Source organism: Zootoca vivipara, chromosome 8 (assembly GCF_963506605.1).
Source record: "Zootoca vivipara chromosome 8, rZooViv1.1, whole genome shotgun sequence".
NCBI classification, from domain to species: domain Eukaryota; kingdom Metazoa; phylum Chordata; class Lepidosauria; order Squamata; family Lacertidae; genus Zootoca; species Zootoca vivipara.
In genome coordinates, this window is record NC_083283.1 from 5,352,396 (window position 1) to 5,379,374 (window position 26,979).

At 47.0% G+C, this 26,979-nt stretch overlaps 1 protein-coding gene across 1 annotated transcript; it reads right to left on the reverse strand.

The window, feature by feature from the left end:
• Window positions 1–13,615: 13,615 nt before the first annotated feature.
• Window positions 13,616–19,616, reverse strand: LOC132592531 (uncharacterized). The gene is made up of 3 exons (XM_060277566.1): window positions 19,411–19,616; window positions 19,170–19,335; window positions 13,616–15,770 (listed from the first exon to the last, which is right to left on the reverse strand). Exons 1-3 carry the CDS (start codon window positions 19,609–19,611, stop codon window positions 15,196–15,198), a joined length of 942 nt encoding a protein of 313 aa, XP_060133549.1. The 5' UTR covers window positions 19,612–19,616; the 3' UTR covers window positions 13,616–15,195.
• Window positions 19,617–26,979: the final 7,363 nt, after the last annotated feature.

Sequence of the window (26,979 nt, forward strand, 5' to 3'; positions counted from 1 at the left end):
GGTAGAGGAGAAAGACGAGAACATTAAAGAGAAACTGTCAACCGAAATTGCAAAATGGTTAGGGGTAAGTAAAGAGGAAATAGAAGCAGTCATCACAAATGCTTTTAGAATCAAGGTAAAATCCGTCAAAGCAAAAGCAAAAAAATTACCGGGAGACTGCTTAGTAATTTTCAACTCAATGTATATGAGAAATGAAATTCTAAGACAGAGCTTCCTACGGAAACTGATAATTGACGGAAGGGAGATAATTGTATTCAAGGAAGTCCCAACAAGAATGTTGCGCAAGAGGGAAAAATTTCGGGATTTTACAACAGTTCTAAGAAAGAATGGAATAAGCTTCAGATGGGAGATTCCGGACGGAGTCTCCCTCTACCTTAAGGGCAAAAGATTCATACTTAGGAACCAACAGGAGATTGACAAGTTCGGAAGGAAGTACGGCCAACTATTAGGAATGGAAAAAGGTAAAGAAGAAGGGGCAATAGGAGGCGAGGAGAAAGAGGTAGAGACACAAGAGGAGGATGAAGGGAAAAGCAGTGAAGAAGAAGGAGAAGTAGATACAGAGATAGATTTAGATAAGGAGATTCAAACTTAAATATTGTAAAAAATAAATAAATAAACAAGTAATAAATAAAACAAAATATGGCATTGAAAATAAAGTCCTGGAATGTGAATGGATTAAATAACAAAAGTAAAAGAAACAAATTAGAATATGTGCTGATAAAAGAAAAATTAGATATTATATGCTTACAAGAAACGCACATTTCAAGGAAGCATGAAAGGATCCTGGGAAATAAAAAATTAGGATTGGGTTTTGTCTCATCTAACGAAAAAAAGAAAAGAGGTGTGGCATTATATGTGAAGGAGAAATTTAAACCAGAGCTACTCTTCAAGGATGAAGAGGGCAGGGTAGTAGGGGTACACATAACGGTGCAGGGGGAAAAGGTACTGCTAGTGGGTATATACGCACCAAATCAGAAGAGGGCGGATTTTTACAAAAAACTTGATAAAACACTGACAAAACACCTCGAAGACAAAGTAATATTGATGGGAGACCTTAACGGGGTAGTGATGCCAAGTTTAGATAGAACTGAAAAGAAAAGAATAAATGAGAAGGGTAAACTCCCAAAAACATTTTTCAATATGATAGAGAGATTAGGTCTAATTGATAGCTGGAGACTCAAAAACCCTATCGAAAAACAATTCTCACATTTTTCTGAGCCTAATCAAAGCTCAGGGAGGATAGATTACATTTGGATATCCCAAGAACTGAGTTCAAAAATCAAAAAAATAGACATACAGCCACGGACTTTTTCGGACCATAGTCCGATATATTTGGAATTAGCAGGGGAGACGCCCTCATTTCGTTGGAGAATGAATGAGGGGTTGTTCAATGACCAAGAGATAATAGATAAAGCAAAAGATATATTCAAAGAATTTCTGGATTTTAACCACAAAAAAGGTATAAATATAAACACAGTGTGGGAAGCTGGGAAAGCTTTCATGAGGGGTTTCCTAATCCAACAAAATAGTATAAAGAAGAAGGAAAGAGAAAAGAAAAAGGAAGAACTATTGAAACAACTCGCTGAGAGCGAAAAACAACTGAATAAAAAGCCAGGAGATACTAAAGTAAAACAAGAAATAAAGATGTTGCAAACCCAATTTTCTATCTTAATTAATCAAGAAGTAGAATGGAAATTAAAATGGTTAAGACAAAGGAATTTTGAATACGCAAATAAATGCGGGAAACTATTATCCTGGCAACTTAAGAAAAGACAAAAGCAAAACTACATACATGGAATTTGGAAGGAAGATAAGGTGACAGGAAACCCAAAAGAGATTAGAAAAGCTTTTCAAAAATTTTATGAAGACTTATATCGGAAAGGGAAAGAAGAGGAGGAAGAGATTGAAGTATATCTAGAAGGATGTAAACTTGGTAAAATATCAGAAGAACAGGTCAGTATGTTAAATGCCCAAATAACAGCGGCTGAAGTGCAGGCAGGAATCAGTAGAATGAAAATAGGAAAGGCTCCTGGCCCAGACGGGTTTACAGCAAAATACTACAAAGAATTGAAAGACGAAATAACACCAATATTGACATTAATGATGAATGAGATTCTGGATGGAGGACAGATACCTAGATCCTGGGAGGAAGCACATATAACCTTAATACCAAAGGAAAACTCAGATTTACTAGATGTAAAGAGCTACAGACCTATTTCACTGTTAAATCTAGACTATAAGCTATTTGCGGATATTGTCGGGAACAGATTGAAAAAGGTTTTGTCAGAAATAATACACAAAGAGCAATCAGGTTTCCTACCAGGTCGTTACATGAAAAACAACGTAAGGAACGTAATCGATATTATTGAATATTTGGAGGTGAAATTTGATAAAAAAGCGGCTCTGGTATTTGTTGACGCCGAAAAGGCGTTCGACAATGTATCCTGGAAATTCATGAAGAAATTAATGGAGAGAAGAGGAATGGGATGTAAATTTAGAGGGGCCGTCGAAGCAATTTACTCAAAGCAAAGGGCTAAATTAATTATAAATAACACATTATCGGAGGAGATAGATATATCCAAAGGTACGAGGCAAGGGTGCCCCTTATCACCCTTGCTATTCATATTAGTATTAGAGGTCCTGATGGACAAGATAAGAGAAAATAAAGATATAAAGGGGATAAGAGTCGGAAATAAAGAATATAAACAACGGGCCTTTGCCGACGACCTTGTGATAACGATAGAAGAACCCAGATCTAGCATGGAAGAGTTGTTAAGAGAATTGGGAAAATTTGGAAATTTAGCCGGCTTTAAGCTAAATAAGAAAAAGACAAAAATGATTACAAAGAATTTGACGAAGAGTGAAAGGACTGAGTTGCAAGAAAAATTTGGTATTGATTCGGTTAAAAAGATAAAATATTTGGGAATCTGGCTATCCAACAAAAATATTAATCTGTTCAACGACAATTATAATAAGACATGGAACGAAATTAAAAAGGACTTGGTAATCTGGAAGAATCTACAGCTGTCGTTATGGGGCAGGATTGCCACCGTGAAAATGAATATTTTGCCAAGGTTCCTGTTCTTATTTCAGATGGTACCGGTTATAAAAGGTACCGGGCAATTCTCAGAATGGAGAAAGGAGATTTCGAAATATATATGGCAGGGGAAACCGCCTAGAATAAGACATAAACTCCTAATTGACAAAAAAGAACGAGGCGGTTTCGCATTACCAGATCTCCAAATGTATTATGAGGCATCCTGTATTACATGGTTGAAAGAATGGGTGACACTTAAAGATACTGACCTCCTGGACCTCGAGGGGTTTAACAACGTGTTTGGTTGGCACAGTTACCTCTGGTATGAGAAAAAAATGGGACATAAAGGGTTTATAACCCATGTAATTAGGAAACCACTATATGAGGTTTGGGTTAGAAACAAACATCTCCTAGAAAGGAAAACTCCAAGGTGGCTGTCGCCAACAGAGGTCCTAAGTATAAAAAAGACAAACATGGAGGCAAATTGGTTGCGGTATGATGATATCCTCATAGACTCGAAAGAAGGCTGGAAAATTAAGCCATATGAACAACTAAAAGAAATAGGAATAGGATGGCTGCAGTATCATCAAATTAATGCCCTGTTCATGAAAGATAGGAAGAACCACGGATTTGAAAACAAAAAATCTAAATTCCAATCAGAATTAGTGGAAGGTAACGAGAAACTACTGTCCAAAATGTATGATCTTTTACTTGAATGGCACACGAAAGACGAGGCGACAAAAGAATGTATGATTAAGTGGGCAGTGGACCTAGGCCATAATATAAATATAGATCAATGGCAAAAGTTGTGGAACCACCAGATCAAGTTCACTGCCTGTATAATATTGAAGGAAAACATCATGAAAATGATGTACAGGTGGCATCTCACGCCCGTCAAACTGGCTAAAATATATAAAACAAATAATAAGAAATGTTGGAAATGTAATATAAAAGATGGGGATTTCTACCATCTTTGGTGGACGTGCAACAAGGTAAAGATCTATTGGGAATTAATCTACAATGAATTAAAAAGATTATTGTGTTACACTTTCCCAAAGAAACCTGAAGAAATGCTGTTGGGTATACTGGGGAGGGAGATTAAGAAGGAAGACCAAAACCTCTTCATGTATGCTACTACGGCAGCGAGAATCGTCTTAGCCCAAAAGTGGAAGACACCAGAGGTCCCAAGTGTAGACGAGTGGAGAGAGAAAATGACAGAATATTTAGAGTTGGCCAAAATGACAGGAAGTCTAAGAGACCAAAAAGAACAAAGGTACCGAAAAGAATGGAATAAGTTTAGGAAATATTTGAAGGATTATGTTAGATGACTAAAAACACTAGTAGAATTACATTTAAAATACAACAAAGAATTATAAAGCCATTGTCCACAAAAAATATAAGTAAAACTACGTGTTAAATACAGATGAGAATAAATGGAAAGAACATATATATATATATAAAGGGAAATGGACAGGCAAGAAAAAGTATGGCACCGAAAACGGTGAAATTATAAATAAAACCAAGAAAGAAAACAGGAGGAAGTCCAGTTCGAAAGAACAAGTGGAGAAGATGAACGCTATAAGAGAAGTAAAGATAAATATGACACAACCAAAGTTTGATTGTACAAATGTAAGTTTATTGGAGAGGTACACAGATTTGTATGTTTGTTTTTATTTCTGTATGTATATTAATTTTATTGCTGTATGTACCTAACTTAGAAATGTTTAAATAAAATAAAAAATGATGATAAAAAAAAATAAAAAAAAAAAAAGAGAAGTCCATGGAGGAAATGTACAAAAAGCAGGTCAGAGACGGCATCAAAGGAATCTTAAGCGGGCACTAAGGGAACCCAAGTTTCTGCATCAGGAAATTATGAGTGTGGCATTCAAAGCAAATCTTGCTGTTCTTGGTGGGTAGGGTGTTTGTGGCTGCCTCCAAACTGTCAATATTTTGTGGGAGGGAAACAAGCACGCCCTCCAACACTTCTCCAATGAAAATAGGGACGTCCCATTCAACAACAACAGCGACTACTACTACTTTATACCCCCCCCCCCATTTACTGGGTTGCCGCAGCCACTCTGAGTGGTTTCCAACATATATAAAAACATAATAAAACATTAAACATTAAAAAAGAAACATTCCCTTTACAGGACTGCCTTCAGACGTCTTCTAAAGGTTGAAGGGTTATTTTTCTCCTGTTGCATAACTCCATTCCGTTCAACATTTCTCTGATGAAAATTGTTGTTGTTGTTGTTGTTGTTTAGTCGTTTAGTCGTATTCGACTCTTTGTGGCCCCTGATGAAAATAGGGACATCCTAAAGGCAAAATGCAGTGGAAAAGGTGTGATGAACAAACGATTAATGGGAAGCTGTATTACCCCCATGCAAGCAAAATGGGACAGATTCAAGATGAATGTTGCATAACACACACAGGCCCGGCTCGCCCATTGACTCTAGTGGCGCAATGCACCACGGCGCCTGGGCGATCAGGGGGCACTGAGGGGCGCCCCAGCAAGTGGGGGAGCTTTGCGGAGGCCTCCCTTTTCCCTCCACCAGCCGCGCCGCGAGAGCAGGGAGGGAAGCGAGCAGAACAGGGGCACTAGGACCCTGTTCCGCTCTGCAGTGCCAGGGTCATCCCTCACCCCGGCGCTGCGTTTCATTGGTAGAGGTGACGCCACATGGCAGCACCTCTACCAATGAAACTCAGCGCCCTGTTGGCAGGAAGGAACCCACCGTGGCCCGGCCTGCCCAGGCACCCCGCTCCGCTGGGAGAAGGGAGGAAGTCCACGTGCAGCAGCGGCGCCCCCTCCCCCACTCAATCCGGCAGCATTGGACAGGCAGGCGGCCTCCGGCACAGCACGGCCCTGCTGTGAGGTGCGGGGGCCGCCGTGAGGCTCCCACCGCCTGGCACACCAGGTAAGAATTTTCCTTTTTTTTAAGAGTGGGGGGCGCGCCCGAGGGATCCCTGCACCAGGGCACCCGATGACCTTAAGACGACCCTGAACACACACACACACACACACACACACACACACACACACGAATAATTGCTCAATAAAGACTGGATATTGCCTGACCTTCATGAAAGATTTGTGCAAACAAATCAAGATGAATGTTCAAGAAAAGACCACCTGATTGAGCTGTGTGTGTGTGTCTGTGTGTTTGTGTGATATAGAAGTATTTGAACATAAGAACAGAAGAAGAGGCTCCTGGATCAGACCAAAGGCTCATCTAGCCCATCATCCTGTTCTCACAATGGCCAACTACCGTAGCTCCCCACTATGGGAAACCCATAAGCAGGATATGAGCACAAGAGCCCTCTCCCCTCTTGTGGTTTCCAGCAACTGGTATTCAGAAGCATCGCTGCCTCCACACCTGGCTATAACCCTTTCCGAAACAGATTAATTATAGCATTTCCAAAAGCCATTCTTTCCCCCAAGCCTGCAGCACCAACGAACAGGGCAGTGTCTGAGCATCCGCAGAGAGACTCAGAGCACACCAAGCACCCGTGCGAAGTGATGCTGAGACTCTAAATCAGGCATAGGCAAACTCGGCCCTCTAGATGTTTTGGGACTACAACTCCCATCATCCCTAGCTAACAGGACCAGTGGTCAGGGATGATGGGAATTGTAGTCCCAAAACATCTTCAGGGCCGAGTTGGCCTATGCCTGCCCTAAATGCTCATCTCTCAAGCTCAGGCATCCCCAGACTTCAGCCCTCCAGATGTTTTGGACTACAATTCCCATCTTCCCTGACCACTGGTCCTGTTAGCTAGGGATCATGGGAGTTATAGGCCAAAACATCTGGAGGGCCACAGTTTGGGGATGCCTGCTCAAGCTAGTGCTTGGGACTACAATTCCCATCAGCCCAAGACAGCTTGGGCAGTGGTCATGGATGATGGGCATTGTGGTCCAAAATATCTGGTGGACACCAAGATGGGTGTCCACCAGATATCTTAGGCACCGTGCCTAAGAAACCCCGCAGCTAATTATTTTACAACTCATCTGACTCAGAGGCAGAAAGCAATGGTTAACAAGTGGCTGATTGATATGCGAGTTTACTATCTTCAATCAAGGATTGCCGAGAACTATGCGCGCGGTCATATTTTTTTTCCTTTCCAAGGGAAAGCAGAGCCGTAGAAGTGTGTGGCAACAATCCTTCTCGCATCTTGTTAATCGAGTCCAGGTGCTTGAAGTGTGGGGAAGCATACATGAAATAGGGAGGCTGGGGAACATGGGGGGGCAGAATCCGAGAGCCCTGAAATGCCAGCACATTATCTGAGCAATTGCTCCGGTGATATCCTGCTGTTTGCAGATGCAGGAAAGCAGCCATCACATGCTACAGTTTATCTTATCTTTATTCAAAATACTGAATCCCCTTGATGTGTTATTATATGAGAAGTTCTCTAAGCATCATCCATTACCTCCTGGACATATATATTGTTACATCCAGGCAGTTGTCTCGGTTGTGCAGTAAAAGAAACACTTTTCCCTGCTGCAACCTGGACAAGGATGGCCCCCTCCCATAAAAAAAGGGATCATTGATCATCATTTGTATAATAGTACTGCCATGCTGTAGTTTCCATTTATGTTGTGTGTTTTTTAACTGCAAAGTATTATTTTCCATTTTAAATTTAAAATTATGTACATATTTATTGACAACTTTTAGTTGCTGCACCACCATTCATTATTTTAAGAAACTGAAGATTTTGGGGGTGTTTTTTTAAAATATATATATATTAAAACCCAGAATTAAGATACAGGTTTGTAGAAACGATGCACAGCAGAAAATGAATCAATAAATGAAGAATTAGGCATGCATTCCAGTTGGTAGATACTAGGGGAAAAGTCAGGTGTCCAAGTTGCTCAGAGGCTTAGCGGTAGCAGCAGGTCAGGCAATTCAGCCATTGAAAACTGCTGCTGGGGTGGGAGGTTATTGCTGCAAGCAGGCCATTCCTTCTCTCCAGCAATGTTCAGCAGAAGTATTCAGTGATTCAGCATCTGCTCCATCCAGCTCCACCTCTTCCTTTTCAGCCCCTACCATGGGCTGGTCAAAGCCCCTCCCCCAGTGGGGCTCTGCACCATGGCGTACCAAGCGAGGGGCAGGGGGGCAGCTGCCCCCCCAGAAGCAAAAAAATATATACTGTATTTTACAGACCATAACCTGCACTTTTTCCCTCCGAAAACTGAAGGGGAAAAGTCACTGCGGGTTATGGAAATTGGGCTGTTTTCGCCCCCTCCACGGCTGCAGCCAGCGACAGGAACGTGGGGAGGGCGAGAAGCAGCCTGAAATCAGGCTGTTTTCCCCGCCTCCATGGCTGCAGCCAGCAACAGTAACATGGGAGGGGGGAGGAGCAGCATGAGCTGGGGGGGGGGGGTAGTGCGGATGTGTGCTCCATCCTTCCTCCCCTCCCCTCTTTCATTCTTCCTTTTTTCTCTCTCTCTCTCCCTCCCTCCCTTCTCTCTCTCCCACCCCTTCCTTCCTTCCTTCCCTCTCTCTCTCTCTCTCTCTCTCTCTCTCCCCCCCACCCCTTCCTTCTTTCCTTCCTTCCTTCTCTCTCTTCCCTCCCTCCCTCCTTCCCTCTCTCTTCCCCTCTCTTGCCCCCCCTAGTTTTGGTCCTGGGTACGCCCCTGCTCTGCACTCTGCAGGACGGGCAATGGAGAGAGCCAGTAGGTGTGCTTCACCTTCTGCAACACCTGGAGGGGAGCACCTCCATCCCCGATGAGCAGACTTCAAGCAACACACCACTCTGTTTCTACTGCTTCCTCCTCCACCACCTCCTGGGTCTGACAAACCATGCCACACCCCATAGAACCAGAGGATCCCGTGACACACAAGGTGAAAATGGCCATGGGGATATCCACAGTAGTTAATTAGTTGTGCATTTCATAATGATTTCTCATAAGAGGCAAGGCAAACACCCATGTATGAATCCTGAAAGGCAGTTCCATCGTTATTCCATATGCATTTTGAAAATGAGGGATTCAAAGACTAGATGGAACTAGCAAATCTGGGGTATAGGATCACCTCTCCAAGGAGAAAATTGCTACTCATATCATCGGTTATTCCATATTTCCTTGCTGTTTTGGGGGTGGTCAATATGTCCCTATCTGCTTCCAAAAGATTTGTCATGCATCCCACATTTACAATGCACAGCACATCAATTAAATGCCCCCTCCAAGGGAGAGAGGGGGGAAATTGAAATTAATAAGCACACAGTAAAAAACGTAAAGTGCGCAATTGATTTTAGATTTTCCGTTATGCACGCCGCACATAATTACCACCCATAAATCTCTGCCAAAAAGGCATAACCCAGTGAGGCACTTTGACACTGTTGTTCGAGGAGCGCCATAATAAATTCAGGACAAATATATTGCAAGCACGGAAAGAGACGTCAGTGCAGAAGGAAACGCTTAAGCTAAAACCACAGCATTCGTGGAGAGAGTGCAAAAAAGCAGGCCCCTTTGGCTTGATCAGTAAGTACCTCTTGTTGGATAAGTTAATATCCATGCATCATTTATGCCTGCTGCAGCAGAGTACAAAAGGGGGAAAATGGGAATAGAATAAGTATTTGTTAACACACATGACACCGTGCAGAATAAAAATGTTAACAGGGCCTATAGATTTCCATTTCCTTATCTCAAACCAATAGTACATGTGGCAATCTTCCTTAAAAAACAAACAAAAAACAAACAAACCTCTGGTGACTGAATTTGTTGGGTGTTTTGTATTGCAAAAGATAAGTGCTGCCTGGTGATTGAATACATACTTATTTGCCTGCCAGAGCACTACAAGTTCTCAAGGACTACTAAAAAAGCAAGCAGATCGGCTCCAGGCCTGGCCTGTGCTGCTAAATGAAGAGGTAAATGGTTCTGACAAATGTTGGTTCTGGCAGCCTGACAAGGACACATGAAGTCCATACCCTCCAACATTTATCCAATGAAAATAGGAAAGTCCCATTCCATAATTATCATTTTACTATTTATACCCCACACCTCTTACTGGGTTGCCCCGGCCACTCTGGGCAGCTTCCAACAGATATTAAAACATATTAATACATTTTTTAAAAAAAGCTTCCCTATACAGGATTGCCTTCTGACAGCTCCAGGGTCGGGTAACTCCAAACCCTCCAACATTTCTCCAATGAAAATAGGGACATCCTACCATACCCTAAGGAAAAGTGGGACATTCCGGGATAAAATCAGAAACTGGGAGAGCTTCTCTAAATCAGGGAGGTCCCTGGAAAACAGGAACACTTGGAAGGTCTGGAAATCTTTCTTCATGCAGTGCATAGTTAAATGATGGAACTCGTTTCCCAGAAGAGGCAGTAATGACCAGAAGAAGCAAAGATCACCAGTGTTGAAGCAATGATTCTTCAACATCAACTTCATTGGACTGGCCATGTTGTGCGGATGCCTGATGATCGTCTTCCAAAGCAACTACTCTATTCAGAACTTAAAAATGGAAAGTGCAATGCTGGTGGCCAACAAAAGAGGTTTAAAGATGTCTCAAGGCAAATCTTTAAAAAATGTAGTATAAACACCGACAACCGGGAATCACTGGCCTGCGAGCGCTCCAGTTGGAGAACAGCCTTTACCAAAGGTGGGCTTTGAAGACACTCAGACTCAGGACGAAAGGGAGAAACGTGCTAAGAGGAAGGCACGCTTGGCAAACTGTTACTGTGACCAACTCCCGCCCAGAAACCAATGTCCCCAGGATCCAGAATTGACCTCCAAAGTGACTTATGGACTCATTGTTGAAACTGCGTTTATGGAAGACAAGGATGTATCAGTCCTTCTGTTAACAAGCTCTCTCGGATCCACCTGCTGAGATTTGTGGTTTCCCTGCCATGTGTGTGAGGTCAGGAAAGGCAGCTTTCTGCAGGTTCTCCAGGCACCTTCGTGACTTTGGGCATATCACCTCTAGCATCCTCGGCCCTGGAAACAGTTTCTGCTTAAGTTTCCTAAACCAACAGTGAAATGTGCACTAGTGAAAAGACAGCGAGAAGAGCTACCCACAGAGGGACAACCTACTGATTTGATACCTGATTTGATTGTTTTCTTTGTGCTGGAAGCTGCCTGTAAGGGGGAGGGCTTATAGGGAACAGCCCCCCCCCAATCAGGTCGAGTTCCTCTCAGAGCAGCAAGTCCAGTAGTGGATCAGATTACAGGAATCAGGAAGTAGAGAGGGAGGGAAGAGGCTCTGACAGCATGAAAGAGCCTCAACACCGAGTAGAGAAGGAAGCAGCTGGGGAGGAAATGACAGGAGAGCAGTCAGAAGGATGGCCCTCCCCCCCCCCGACTCCTGAATTGAGGCGCACGGCACCCCGTAGGGCGAGAGGGAGGGGCTTTGGGGTTCCCAAGCTGTTATGTTGGGCGCGAAACAGAAAGAAGCCATTGCGAGGTTCTGACTCGGACTAAGCAGACATGTTTTCCAGATTCTTTGCACTGTAAATAAGATGCACAATAAAAACGCCTTAAAGACAAGCAGGTGTGGAGCGTTGTTACTCAAGAGTAGCCACAAGAACCTCTGACACTGCCCAAAGTTGCTGGAGCAAGATGGGCAGGGTATAAATAATGTTGTTGTTGTTGTTGTTGTTGTTGTTGTTGTTTGTTGTTGGCAGCTCTGCCTCTCCAGTTGGAGCCACAGCAGGCAAATATGCTCTTGTGCTCAGAACTAGGAACCCTTTTCCTTTGGGAAAACAGGAGTGATAACAGGTGCAGTTGTGAAAAAGTGCAAGCAATTATTATTAGTAGTAGTATTAGTAGTAGTAGTAGTAGTAGTAGTAGTATTTATTATTATTATTATTTATATCCCACCCATCAGGCTGAGTTTCCCCAGCAGCTCTGGGCAGATGCCAACACAATGTTAAAAACACAATAAAACATCAAACATTAAGAACTTCCCTAAACAGGGCTGCCTTCAGATGTCTTCTAAAAGTCAGATAGTTGCTTATTTCCTTGACATCTGACGGGAAGGTGTTCCACAGGGCAGATGCCACTACCGAGAAGGCCCTCTGCCTGGTTCACTGTAACCTTGCAGGGAGGGAACTGCCAGAAGGCCCTCGGCGCTGGATCTCAGTGTCCAGGCTGAATGATGGGGGGTGGAGATGCTCCTTCAGGTCTTCTGGGCCGAGGCCGTTTAGGACTTTAAAGGTCAGCACCAACACTGAATTGTGCTCGGAAACATACTGGAATCCAATGTAGGTCTTTCTATGGTCTCGGCAGCCACTATCAGTCACTCGTCTAGCTGCTGCAGTAGTGCCAGCCGCAGCTGCATCGCCAGCAATTTTTGTGACTCCTTGGTTGGCTTTCTTATTTTTCAAATTTTATATTCTTTATTGAAAAATAAAAAGTACAAAATTACAAGTGCACAGAGTAAGATAAGACACAAAGAAGAAGATGAAATAGAGTCCATAGATTTGTAGAATTGCATTATGAGGTTCCAATCAGAATGAGTGTGACCCATTGCAGACTTTTACTATTTGTGATAAATCTGCACAGCAAAGATGGAAATGATAATCTAAAAACCCCTGCAGGTGGACATTTATTTTGTACCGTGAGCTAGCTGCTCCCTGTTTCTGTTGAGTCCACAGTGGCACATTTGCAAATGACTCCATCTCAGCAGCTTCTCACTTGCATTGTTTCCTCTTTTTTTGCTAAGGGATAGAGACTGTAAGGTCATCGGCAGAATGTCCCGGGAAACTTGAAATGGCCTGTTCCTTGGAAGGTTGAATGCTTAAAGCTACAACCTCTGGTCTCACGTTCCAATCAGGATTACAACAGAGAACTGCAATAACTGCAAGGCAACACCTCCTATTAATCGCCTTTGGCTCCTGCGAGTGATGCCACTGAGATGCATCAGGAATTCTCTCCAAGCAGGCTCTCAGGGGCCAATTTGCACATTTGCGGGCTGTGTTGCTGCCAGCCTCTCTACCCCCATACCCTTCTCTTGAAAGAGACCTGAAAACACACCGGGGGAACTCCTCAGTGAAGTGTTGCTTCAGCCTCACAGGTTTGTGAGATATAATCAGGATAAAATAAGACTATTATGTGCTAACTCTTTGAGTCCGGGCAATCTGGCCTCTATGTTTATTGGGGGCAGGGGGACAGGAGAATAGCAACTCAATGTCGAGAAGTGAGTGTTGTTCCTTGAATGCCATGCTATGTCAGCTATTGGGAGGTAGGAGACCCCTGGTCTAGTTGCTATGGTTATGGCTGCGACGCTGGCAGACCTTCTCTAGGAGTCAGATAATTGTCTGTTTGCCTTTTCTAAAGCAGCATTGCTTATTTATTTTTTTGTTTTTAAATTACTGCGGGGCTCTCGTCTATCAGCGCAAGGCTGGGATTAATTCTCCCGTTCTGCATGTGTTCAACAGCATGCATGCACACAAACAACAACATGCAAACAAAGTAAGCCGTTTAGTCACTGCCCCCATAAAAATATACACAGATTGGGTTGGATCTCAAAATTCAGAACGTACCAAATGCTGAACTCCTCCTCACCAAACTTAAAAGAGGGCTGGGTTGCATTTTTGCCATGATTTCTGCCTCCTCTCAAAAGAAAGATCCCTTGTGTGTCGAGGCTTCCCAGAAAATTACCTTAAATAACTCACAACTGACAACAGAATTATGGTTTGGTTTTTGGCAAATAATTTAGGGCCACAACTTTATTAATTACACAATTTTAATCCGAGTGTTGGCTTAGGCTTTTGGTTATTCACTCGTCCTTCCTAAAGAAGGACTATCCCCATCTGTCCATCTAGGACAGGACTCAATCAGCTGTCCCCTTAGGACAGGACTCACCTCATCTGCCCCACGTGGCAGGACTCACCTCAGCTGTCACCATAGGACAGGACTCACCACTGTCCGCTTGGACAGTTCCTGCTCCGACTTCCGAATGGAAGTCAAGTAAACATACCTGGGAGTGAGGAGGTGGCTGCGCCCAGTCATTCCCTCCTCACCTTCACCAAGAATGTTCCTCAAGGCTCTTGCTCTTAAAAATTGGGCCCACCATTCCCGCCAATGGCGGGATGGTAAGGACAAGAGTGTAAGCCCCGAGATTCCTTTAACGGAATACTTCTATATGGAGCAAACGGAGGTGAGGGTAGGCATCCGTGTGCCACCCCCTCTACCAACCGATTAACCAACCAAAAGCCTAACCGCCAACCTAACAAGTTGTGACAATTTGCTAGCGCAGTAGGCGAAAACCAAGAGGCAAAGCCAATCAGCCAATTGGAAAAATTCCTACTGACCCCTGAATACAGGCGGCCCCGAAGGCAATAGCAATGTCGTGCTAACCTGCAAGAAAGAAAGGGCGGGTGGGAGGGGTTCAAACGCCAGGCAAAAATGTGACTAGAAAATGGTGGACGCAGCTTTAAGAGGGGCCCCAACAACCAATCAGATCCCAGGGATTTGCATACGCACGCCCCCCATTACTCAGCATGAGCTGTGGCCTTACACAAACCAAACCCTAAGCTAAATTTCTTAACAGCCCTACCACAATCCGCTTTATATTGTATGATATAAAGCGCTTTGTGTGTCGAGGCTTCCCAGAAAATTACCTTAAATAACTCACAACTGACAACAGAATTATGGTTTGGTTTTTGGCAAATAATTTAGGGCCACAACTTTATTAATTACACAATTTTAATCCGAGTGTTGGCTTAGGCTTTTGGTTATTCACTCGTCCTTCCTAAAGAAGGACTATCCCCATCTGTCCATCTAGGACAGGACTCAATCAGCTGTCCCCTTAGGACAGGACTCACCTCATCTGCCCCACGTGGCAGGACTCACCTCAGCTGTCACCATAGGACAGGACTCACCACTGTCCGCTTGGACAGTTCCTGCTCCGACTTCCGAATGGAAGTCAAGTAAACATACCTGGGAGTGAGGAGGTGGCTGCGCCCAGTCATTCCCTCCTCACCTTCACCAAGAATGTTCCTCAAGGCTCTTGCTCTTAAAAATTGGGCCCACCATTCCCGCCAATGGCGGGATGGTAAGGACAAGAGTGTAAGCCCCGAGATTCCTTTAACGGAATACTTCTATATGGAGCAAACGGAGGTGAGGGTAGGCATCCGTGTGCCACCCCCTCTACCAACCGATTAACCAACCAAAAGCCTAACCGCCAATCAAGCCAGCCCTGGCTTGCCGCCAACACTCAGAGACCTAACCAACTTTTTAAACCCTCAGACACATCACGCAGCCAAATGTCATACCCATCAGGGGACAAGTGAACCCCATCATCCCGATATAAAAGCGGGGCTCTAACATTAATTTCGGGATGTCGAATCAAACTCCCCCCGATTTCGTACACCCGTTTGGATGCTGCGCTGTTAACCCTTTTTCTGGCTCTTTCCCCAGCCAGAGGAGGAATGTCACCCCGCCATTGCATCCTCTGCAACATTTGGGACCAAAAAACGACGGTATCAGGGAACCAAGTCCTTATCTCCAACAAATCTCGTAGGATAGCCAGGCGAAGAGATAACGGGTCAACCGCGGGGATGTCATTTTCCCCCAGCTGGATCACCAGGGCGGACGGGCACCCGAGCAAGAGGGCTTTGCGCCGCAGCAAAGGGAGAAGCTCCCCCCAGCGCATGCCCCTCTTGCCCATCCAGGTCACTTGGATGTTGGATGGAAGGCCAAGTCGAGGACCCAATGGCGTCTGGCCAGCGCGAAGGCCTGCCCAATGGACTATGGAATGTCCCACCATCCATATGTGCACGTCCGCGAGCCCTGGAGAAACATTGGAAAACAAACGACAAAGTTAGGAGCGCTTCCGAACATAAGATCTATACGCTGCAGATTTCCACCTGCCCAAATCCTTAATAGCATCAACCGAGAGACCCCAGTGGGCCGCCGTAGTGGCGGCCCCAATGCGAAAGGAATGAGGAGCGTAATTAGCGGCCACACAACCGCATGCCGCTATCACCTTCCTCATAACTCTAGTAAATTGCAGCCTAGTCATCGGGTTACCATCCTGATGCACAAACAAGGGGCCCTCCCCAGCTGGCCTTTCCGCCAAGAATTTGGCTACGTCCTTAACCGGGCAGGGGCCCGTCTGCCCCGTGGCAGGCAGTCGCATTACTGCTCCTTTACCAGCCTGGTCGGTCTTGGAACTCCGAATCGTGATTAACAATTCAGTTGGTGACAGGCGTATGTCCTGGAGTAGCAAACCCCCTGGCACCCCCTGACGCATTTGACCCACTACAATTTCACCAATTCTCAATGCGCCAAAAAAGGCTACTGAGAAAGCGGCCGAAAACAAACGGGCCTCATATTTAGACCAACACACCACCCTAAGCTTCAATCTCATTTTAGTGAGAAGGTCAAAAGAAATTGGGTTCCTGGTAGGGGAACGGGGAGGCCAAAGCCTGCCCCATCCCTCCATGGCCTTACGCACCACGAATTTGGCGCAAGGGTCCCTATTAAAAAACAATTTCGAGAAAAATGAAATGGCCACAGACTGGAGCTTTATGGTCCTGGCAGCCCTTCCCAGGTGAAACAGGTGTGCCAAATATTGAAGCACCTGGGAAGAAGAGAGGCGGGCCGCTCTCTCCACCGCGAGCGACTGACTGCGAAAAGTTAAAAAGTCAGTCCAAGCTTTCTGATAAGCCCGCAGGGTAGAGGGGGAAACAGAAGCAGCTACTCCCTGCAAGACTAGCAGCTGCCAAGGTTCCAAAGACGATCCGGGAAAATCTCCGGCTGATGTTGTGCGTCTGGAACCAGGGACCTGAAGCGCTCCATCTGAAATCGTGACAAAGCGTCAGCTATATCGTTGGCCACGCCCGGGACAAAACGCGCTGAGAAAATAATGTTAAAACGCAGGCACTGCAGCACGAATGCCCGCAGCAGAGCCGATACCCGAGTTGACTTAGAAGATTGTTTCGCAAGGACAGTCACCACAGCCTGGTTATCTGACCAAAAGCATACGCGGCGGTCCTTGAAGTCGTCAACCCAAATATGGACTGCAACTGCTATAGGAAAGAACTCAAGAAAAGTTAAATCCCGCGTGATTTCAGTGTCCTGCCAAGCAGGGGGCCATCTTTGAGCGCACCACCTGCCATTCCAAAACAAACCAAATCCCAGGGAACCCGCTGCATCGGAGTGCACTTGGAAATCGTTGTGCAGGTTTAAAACATCCTGCCACAAGGATACCCCATTGTATTCCTCCAGGAATACCAGCCACATCCTCATGTCAGCCTTCTCACCCTGCGATAAGCGCACCCGGTGATGAGGCCGACGCAGACCAACGGTGCGTTTGTTCAAACGCGCACAAAAGGGGCGACCGGGTGACACAACTTTACAGGCAAAATTAAAGTGACCCAGCAACGATTGCAGCTGGCGAAGCGTCACCTTTTCCGGCACCAGCATTTCCTCTATCACCCGTCGAAGCGTGGTGATCTTCTCCATAGGTAAGCTGGAAGTCTGGTTAACGGTATCCAAAAGGATACCCAGGTACGTGAGCCTGGTAGCTGGGCCTTCAGTCTTATCCGCTGCGAGGGGCACACCCAGCTCATTGGTAAGGTCGTTAAAGGCCTGTAGCAGGGTGACACAGTCACCCGTATCGGCCGCAGAAACCATTAAAAAATCATCCAAATAATGAGTGACCCCCGTTAATCCGGTCTTAGTGCGAAGGGCCCATTCCAAAAACGTACTAAAGCACTCGAAGGCCGCACAGGCTACGGAGCAGCCCATTGGCATGGCCTTATCAAAATAATAGGCGCCTTCAAACTGAAAGCCCAGCAACCAAAAATCAAGTGGATGAATTGGTAATAATCGAAAAGCCGATTCGATATCACATTTTGCCAACAAGGCCCCCGGCCCACACTTTCTGATCATTTTAATCGCCTGGTCGAGAGAAGCGTATTTTACCGTACAAAGCTCCGGAGGGATCACGTCATTCACGGACGTGTCCCTAGGGTGAGACAAATTATGAATGAGCCGAAACTCACCCGGAGCCTTTTTGGGGACGATTCCCAAGGGAGAGAGATGCAGATTGGGAAAAGGCGGAGACGCAAAAGGACCAGCCATGCGCTGGAGCGCTATTTCTTTATTAACCTTCCGGCTTGCGACCTCGTGCATCTCTCTCACTGACTTCTGGTTCCTAGGATTCCTAGCCAGGGGAGCCAAAGCTATCGGAATCCGGAAACCGAAGGAGAAACCATCCCGAAGATATGCAGCCGCTTTAATATTGGGATAGGATGCTAACCAGTGTTTAAGGGCCGGTAACTTAATGGGAGAAAAAGCTAACTGAAGCAATTCATTTTGATGTGGAGGCTGCGGGGGGAGCGGGGAGGGCAGGGGCAGAACCCCTTGGTGCCTGCCGGAATCCTCCCCGACCGCCACGAAAGGGCCGCCGGCCCGCATAGCAGTTAACCACCGGGTGGTTACCGCCACACCGGTCACAAGTGTGCGCATAAATACACTGCGGGCGCTGACACAGTCCTTTATTGAAATCCCAGCAGCGCAATTTTGGTGCCGCCTTAAAAGGCTGGGTCTTAGACTTTTGCTGCTCGGCGGGTTTTCGGGAAACCGACGGAGCCACATATGTGGTCCAAAGGTCCAAGTCCTTCCTGTCAAAGCGGGCGGTGTCGATGTTTGCCGCCCGCCTACGAAATCGTTCATCGTAAGCGATTGCGGCCGCTTCCCCCGCCATGTTATATGCTGACCTTACGATGGACTGATATACGATAAGGTGTAGAGCCCTGCGGGGATATGCCGCTACGACTACCCCGGAAAAAACTTGATAACAATCGAGCCAACGCTCGAAAGTCCGCTCCACTTTTCTATCCCTGCCCTTCTTCTTGGTACTAACGAGGGCCTTTCCTTGTTCAGGGACCACATCCTCTGGTGGAGCTAAATCGAAAATGTCTACATATTTACCATCCAATATCCTAGACCTCAATTTAGAGGACAGGTGACTGCCCGGAATAATATCCCTAGTGCTGTTGGTAGAAACCGTGGTCTCTGGGACCAACTCTCCTTCGAGACATTCTTGAACAGCTCCGTAACGAGCACGATGGGAATTCGCTCGACGAGCCCAGGCCCAACGAGGAAGCCCAGAATCCACTTCCCCGTAAGCCCAGTACAGCCCCATAGAGTGATCAGAACCCTCGGAGCTGGAGGACGAACCTGAGGTGGTCGAGGTCGAGGTATCGTCCCTGCGCCTCTTTGCCCGCCTCCTGGAACGACTTTTGTGACGACGCTTTCCACCACTCGACACTCTAGCCGGCACCGGGAGGGCCTCCTCGCCGGATGCTGATGAAAGCACCTCGGACCGCGAGGCGACGGCAAGAGTCTGGGATGGAGCAACGGGTGAGACAACAACATTAGAGGAGGCCCCCGTCCGCCCTCCCTGCCCTTGCCCACTTACTCTGCCCTTGGCCTGCCTCCTCCTCCTGGTGCGCCGAGGCTGCTTCCCCTCACTTCGTCGTTTGACGGGAGGGGGCGCCGGCGCCACCATAGGAGTGGAAGAGGCATTCGGCATCAGCACGCCAGAAGGCCCCACGAACTCGTCATCCGACGTGTCAGCTGGCCCAGACGTGGTCTCCGGCAGTTCCCGAATGGTTGCCATGGGGAACAGAGGCTGCGACGCCGCCACCATAGCTTGCCCAGGGTCCAGGGATACACCTGCAGAGGTAGAGGGGGCAGAAAGAGGGTCTGGGCCTTGCAGGCCCGGAGGCATAGCCGTGGCTGCCGCCCCCTGCCCGGCCTCCAGGGGTAAACCAGCAGAGGTCGAAGGGGCAGAATGAGTGGCCGGGTTCTGTAATAAGGCATCAAGCCCAGATCCAAGCTGGGCCAGGGCCTGTGGGTCACCCGCAATGCTAGCGATGAAGGCTTCCACGCGACCTGCAGCATGCGAGGATGGCGAACGCAGCCTTTGTGAAGCGCCCTTAATGACCCTCTTAGATTTTCCTGAAGCGGATGGGTGGGATGCCATCATGAAAATTTAAGGAACTGCAAAGAACAAGCAACAATCGAGAAAATTACGCAGTAGTGCTCACAACTACCTCTAACCACTAGGCAATGCCACCAACCCCCCCCCCCAAATTGTGGCCTATTCAACTAAATGTAAGGCCCACAGCAACAGCAAGGCCCCTAGTAAAAAACGCCCCACGAATCAAAGAATTTCACCTTGCAGGCTGGGGTAGGCAGGGCCCCCCACGTGCCCAACCCCCTAAGAAGGAGGGTAGGAAAGCGGGCAGGCCACAGCCAAACTCCTTCAGATAAAGTAAATTAACTAATCAGTCAATAATAATAATAATAATAATAATAATAATAATAATAGCAATAATAGACAATTAAGCCAATCAATCACCAATAGATTCAAATAGCTATGAACCAAGCTATGCAGTCAGCAGTAAGGAGACAGCAACTAAAATTGGAGGGCGTAATAAGACCCTCCAGCCACTAGATGGCAGCGCTAGCCTAAGGCCAGTGGGAGGAACTCAGGCCTCCAGAAAACGCAGCCCCACTGATTTCCTGTGACTGCACAGCAAGGCTCAAATTTCTTCCTTCCGCCCCTGTTAAAGGGGCCACACACCCAAGCACCCCAAGGGCAGCACACCGAGGCACCCCCTCCTATGAACCTTATACCAAAACCACCACCCCCCAGGCCGCCAAGCAATAGTGGTGCAGGAACCCAAGCAGCGCCTGAATGGCGAGCAGCTGAGGCCGCGCGAAAAGCCTCCGGCACCCAAAATGGCGGGCGCGAGCTTGCTTTCCTCGCCGCGCCCCAGCAGGCCAGACAAAGCGAGGCCCGGCGGGGTGGGCTTCCGCGCACAGGCGTGGAGGACGCCGCAAGGCCGCAGGAGGGACACCGGCCGCCGACGCCTCCAAGCGGGGCAAGGGCCTTGCGCTTGAAAGCGCCTGGCCGGGCGAGGAACGCAACGGAAGCGGCCCGCTCACAGGAAAAAAGGTGGGGGCCTCAGGCGCGTCTTAAGACGCAGGCTCCGCTCCCCCGGCCCTCCGCCAAATAGCCCTCAGCGAATTAACAGTCCACGCCGGCGGGCACGGCGGGATCGCGGCCTCCACGCGATTCAAGACAAACGCCCCCCCCTGCCGGAACGCCTGGGCGCGGCGACAACAGCCGCCCAAGCAGGGACGCACAGCACGCAGGCGCTCAGCCGCCGAAATGGCTGCAAAAGCCGACAACAGCCGCGAGGCCACGCGCGCCGGCTCCCAGGGAAGGCCCCCCCCCCGGACCAATCAAACAAAACAAGCAAATGCAGATAAAGCCTCCCAAAAGAAAGTGCCCACGCCAGCCGAGTCCGGGCCGTTAGTGGGGCCCAAAGCAAGTGGGGAGGGGGATAAACAGGGGAGGGGGGAAGGTTAGGGAGGGAAACCGGGAACAAAACGATTAGGAAATTCGAGCGGGGGGGGATTAAAGCACAGTTCAAACCCAAATAAATCAAACAAATTAAGAGCGAAAGAGAAGTAAATAGAGTAGATACAACCAGAACGCAGTCGAGAACTCCTTGCCAGGTCCAAATCAGTGTGACCGATTCAAACGCCAGGCAAAAATGTGACTAGAAAATGGTGGACGCAGCTTTAAGAGGGGCCCCAACAACCAATCAGATCCCAGGGATTTGCATACGCACGCCCCCCATTACTCAGCATGAGCTGTGGCCTTACACAAACCAAACCCTAAGCTAAATTTCTTAACAGCCCTACCACAATCCGCTTTATATTGTATGATATAAAGCGCTTTTCGGCTGTAAATTAAGGGGAGGCAAATTTGTTCCCATGCTTATCACTGAGCCTAGGAGTCCAATTTTTGCATTGTTGCAATGCCCGTGTTTTGCTATTTTTAGAGTCAATTGAGGAGGCTGCCAGTATTCTTTCTCTCTCTCTCTCTCCAATCAATATTAGCAAGCTATTCAAGACCATCAACAAAGCAATCCATTATGGGTCCAGCCTTCTGGCAGGAAGATACGTTACATTTATTATAACACTAACGCTGCTAAGGAGACGCTATAATGCTGGTAATTAACTATTTAAACCTAGACTGACGGATTCCCATTTATGCAGCCTCTCTGCTTTGTAAGTACTAATGGCTGCACTCCTGATTTATTTATTTTTATCCCCCTCTTTCCTGGGAAGCAATTGCCCAGGACAGGAAGTGATGGCGGTTTTAATGGCAGACAGATCTGACTGGGCCAAAGGCTAAATGTGGACATTTTGTCAGCTGATGGTAAATAGCATGAAGTTCTTTTGTGAGATTCGAAGCTAATCCTCCACTCAGAGGACTGATCTGCTTCCCCCTGCAAAAAGAACGCCAAAAACAGCCAGTTTTCAGGGGTGGGGGAGACCCTGAAGGCACATACAGTAGATGTGAATTCCATATTTACACAGACCCTCTTGAAAGGGTGGACAGCCTTTGAGACTGCTAACATCTTTTGGAACTTAGTTCCCTGGAACTGAGGATCCCCTTGAGGGGATGTCTAGAGGGAGATCCAGCAAAAGACCCTGAGATATGTCAGTCTTCAAGAACACTGACACCAAAAAGTCCAAGCCAAAGAGTGAGGGATTATCATGCGTCTCCGGACCCAGAGTCAACATAAACCTCATGAGTCTGGAATCTCCTTGTGAGTTTGTCATACCTGAAACTCCTTCACCAACAGCTCTAGTTAAGAGTGTGGTCTGGGAGGCCAAAATATGTAAGGTCTTCCTCTTGAGACTTCTAGCCTCTGGAAACAGCTCAGATATCCATCTCGCCGTTCTCATCTCTCCTCCTGGCTGAGCTGTGCCTTCTGGTGTTGATATTGGGCTGCTGTTTGACCTTGCCCCTGTTTGTTTGTTTTTCCGTGCTTGACCCTAGTTTGTTTTGACTGCAGCACCTTCATCCGTGATCTCCTTGGTGGGATGTTACCACTTGGGACCTCGTCCCCTGAGGCCACGCACTGGAGCACAACAGAGTTAAAGAGTCGTGAGAAGTTGACAAAGCCAACCTGGAATTTTGCAGGCCCCATCTCATAGAATCATAGATTCGTAGAGTTGGAAGAGACCACAAGGGCCATCCAGTCCAACCCCCTGCCGAGCAGAAAACACCATCAAAGCATTCTTGACATATGCCTGTCAAGCCTCTGCTTAAAGACCTCCAAAGAAGGAGACTCCACCACGCTCCTTGGTAGCAAATTCCACTGCCGAACAGCTCTTACTGTCAGGAAGTTCTTTCTAATGTTTAGGTGGAATCTTCTTTCTTGTAGTTTGAATCCATTGCTCCGTGTCCGCTTCTCTGGAGCAGCAGAAAACAACCTTTCTCCCTCCTCTATATGACATCCTTTTATATATTTGAACATGGCTATCATATCACCCCTTAACCCCTTAATCTCCTCAGACTACAAACTCCAGAGACTGATGCTGCGACTGGACAGGAACTGAGAGTGTTCCAGATGTTTCCTCCCCAGCCCATGAAGTTGTCACAGCCTGAACATCCTCCTTCACAGAAGATTTTATTCCCTGCCTTTGGGTTCCTTGATTTGCTCTTCATCATCTTTTGGGGTCAGTATGCCGCTTCTGTGTTCCCACTCCACGATGCATTGCTTTTATCTATGTGTGGGTGTCAGAAGGCCCCAAGCACAATACATTTGGGGGGGAAATGGGGTGTGTGTATATCTTTTCTTCGTTATCACAATGATGATTGTTATTAATGGTGGTTCTCCCAAGGAAGACAAGGTAATCTGACACCGACTACTTCAGAGGGAATTGCAGGCTGCCGGGGGAAACAAGATAAGCTATGTAAGGCCTAACTTACGGTGACCTTTCTTTCTTCCCTGAAAACCACTTGCTTTAGAAAAATCTCCACGCTCATAAATCACCATCACTCACCACCGCTTGGAACAAGTGGGATGCTTTTGCTACATTTATCATGGTTTAAGGAATGTTGACATGTTGTTCTCTTCTGAATTTAAAAGTTCTCTCTCCCCCCCTCCCCCTTCTTCTTCTTCTTCTTCCTCCTCCTCCTCCTTCCTTCCTTGTCTGAAAGCTTTCCAGATAAGTGACACCCGTCTATGGAGGCTCATTTGGATAGACCAGATTGGATGTGCGTGCATCTCTGGGCGATTAAGTGGGGTCTGGGAAGCTTAACCTTGCACAGAAGGACCCCTCCGAAGGAAGACGAAGGGGTGGGGAGGACACAAGAGCAGAAGCTCGCAAAGTTAGACTGCAGCTCATAATCACGGCTGATGGCTCCCTCGTTTGTCACAGCAGACAGCGGAGGCAAAGGCTCTTTGCTTGGAAGGAAGCTGGGGGAACGTGTGGGAGGAAAGGGACCCCTTCATTTCATTGCCTGCCCACCCACCCTCCCTCGAGGTGCCTGGGAGGTCATTTACTGGCAGGGGAGGGGAAGCTAAAGTCACGTCAAGCCCATGTTTGCATTTATATATTTATTTCTTTAAGGAGAACTGTCATCCTTATGGGTCAACTTCTTAGTCTTGTTTCGTTTTCTTTTTTTGAAATTTCCATTGAAGCAAAGCAAACAAATCAAAAATAATACGTGCAAATTACACTACAGGGTTTTTGGACCCTTGGGGTGCCTTCCAACACTGCAATTCTACAATCCTTTGATTTTATGGAACACACACACACACACACACACACACACACGACTTAACACCAGGTAAGCAGAGTACTTAAGGAGCATTAGGAAATCAGAATTTCACATTGTGCCATGGAGAGAACGTCCTGTGCGTCTGTCTTTGTTGTGCATACAGTATGATAAAACACCACCAAATGGCATAGAATTTTTGCAGGGCAACATGCAATTTATGAGATGTTGCTTTTCCCAGCTAATGCTAAACTCCACAGATTTTTATGCCAAAGTCACACATCTATGAGGTTTTCCATTTGCAGACTGTTGAGGTTCCGGCAGCCACCAGCTCCCATGCCAAGAGTTCCTGAGAGCTAAACCTTTCAGCTGATCACCCCGTTGAAAGCTGCAATGAAGTTGAAATGGGATGTTTGGGCATTGCGAACATTGCTTGGAAAACGGTTGTCCAGAATTTGAATATTTGTTGGCAGTCCCACCGTAGGACTGGGGGGGTATTATTGGGGTTCAAGGATGCACCCCAGCCTTGCCAAACCCTTCAAGCGTGAAGAAGAAGAAGAAGAAGAAGAAGAAGAAGAAGAAGAAGAAGAAGGAGGAGGAGGAGGAGGAGGAGGAGGAGGAGGAGGAGGAGGAGGAGGAGGAGGAGGAGAAGAGTTTGGATTTGATATCCCGCTTTATCCCGCTTTATCACTACCCGAAGGAGTCTCAAAGCAGCAAACAATCTCCTTTCCCCTCCTCCCCCACAACAGACACCCTGTGAGGTGAGTGGGGCTGAGAGACTTCAGAGAAGTGTGACTAGCCCAAGGTCACCCAGCAGCTGCATGTGGAGGAGCAGAGACACGAACCCGGTTCCCCAGATTAGGAGTCTACCGCTCTTAACCACTACACCACACTGGCTCTCATGAAAGAGGCCCAGTAAGGGATGTAGTCTGGGGAGAGGGGGCGTGGCTTGAGGAGAGTCCCAGGGGCCAGATAGAAAGACTTGGAGGGCCACATTCATTCTCCAGGTCTCTACCAGAAGTGTAAGCACTTTAAGCATAAGGAGGAGAAAGTGTCTAAACAATGTCATTACCCTACACTAGTCAATTGCGAGAGGGAGAATGAATTCTGCATAATCAATGGAAAGGCATCGATCTGAACAATCAACTCAGGATGCAGAATCCAGCCCTTCTTGGTGCAGAACCCGGGTTAGGTTGCTACTTTTCTCCTGCCTCAGAAGAACTGATTGCTTATTTGGGACTGTGGTGAAACTCTTATCTACTACACAACAGCAGGGACCGAAAAGCTCTAATAAGAGTTGGACATTTCTGCTCCAGGAACACCCAGAAGCTCCCCTGGAACCTAAAATGAGCTAGTAATCATCCTCATCCCCAGAGGGGGCCCCCCCCCATGTTTTTCACCTGTCCCTTGGACAAATTACACTGTCGTGGTAAATCTGGGAGATTCTGCTATGTTAATTTCAACCGATTTTTTAAAAAGGAAATTCTTTAACTGTCACTTTCTTAGAAACGATTCTCCTCCCGGGCGCACTTTCTCTGCCACATGCTCTGTGCAGCAGAGCCATCTCTGTGTGCTTTGTCACATAGTCCCTGCGGGGCATTGCCTTGCATCGCAAATGGAGAGCAACCTCTTTGCTTTGAAAGAGGATTGGACAGATTCATGGAGGAGAGGGCTATTGGTGGCTACCAGCCATGATGGCTTGGCTTTGCCTGCACATGTGGAGGCAGCAATGCTTCTGAATACCAGTCGATGAGAACCACAGGAGGGGAAAGTGTCCTTGTACTCAGATCTTGCTTCTGGGGTTTTTCCATTTGTTGGCCACTGTGGGATGGTCAGATGGTCATTAGACCATCCTAGGCAGGGAGTGTTATACAGGCATCCTGTTTGGAATGTGACCCTCCCTGAGCAACAGGGTTATCCTACCTCCAGTGTGTTTCTGTAGAATCATAGAATCTTAAGAGTTAGAAGGTACCCAAGGGTCATCTAGTCCAACCCCCCTTGCAATGCAGGAATCTCAGCTAAAGCATCCATGTGTGCTCTTCCATGGTTCAGTGGTGGAGCATTTCTCCATAAGAAGGGTCCTGCTGGATCCTATTCTCACAGTGACCAGCCAGCTGTCTATGGAAAGCCCCAAAATAGTACCTGAGTGCAACCACAGTCTTCCCAGTTGTGATTCCCAGCAACTGGCATTCAGGGGCATATTGACTCTTGACAGTGGTGGTAGCCGCTGCCAGTCAATGTAGACAATACTGAGGTAAGCAGAACATATTGCACACATTGATACAGCAGAGCATGAAGCAACTTGTTACATAAAAACTTACTCCTTTTGGAATAAAACCTTGTCCAGGCTCAAAAGTTTGATTCAAAGCTTTACTTGCAGAACTTTCTGCAAAA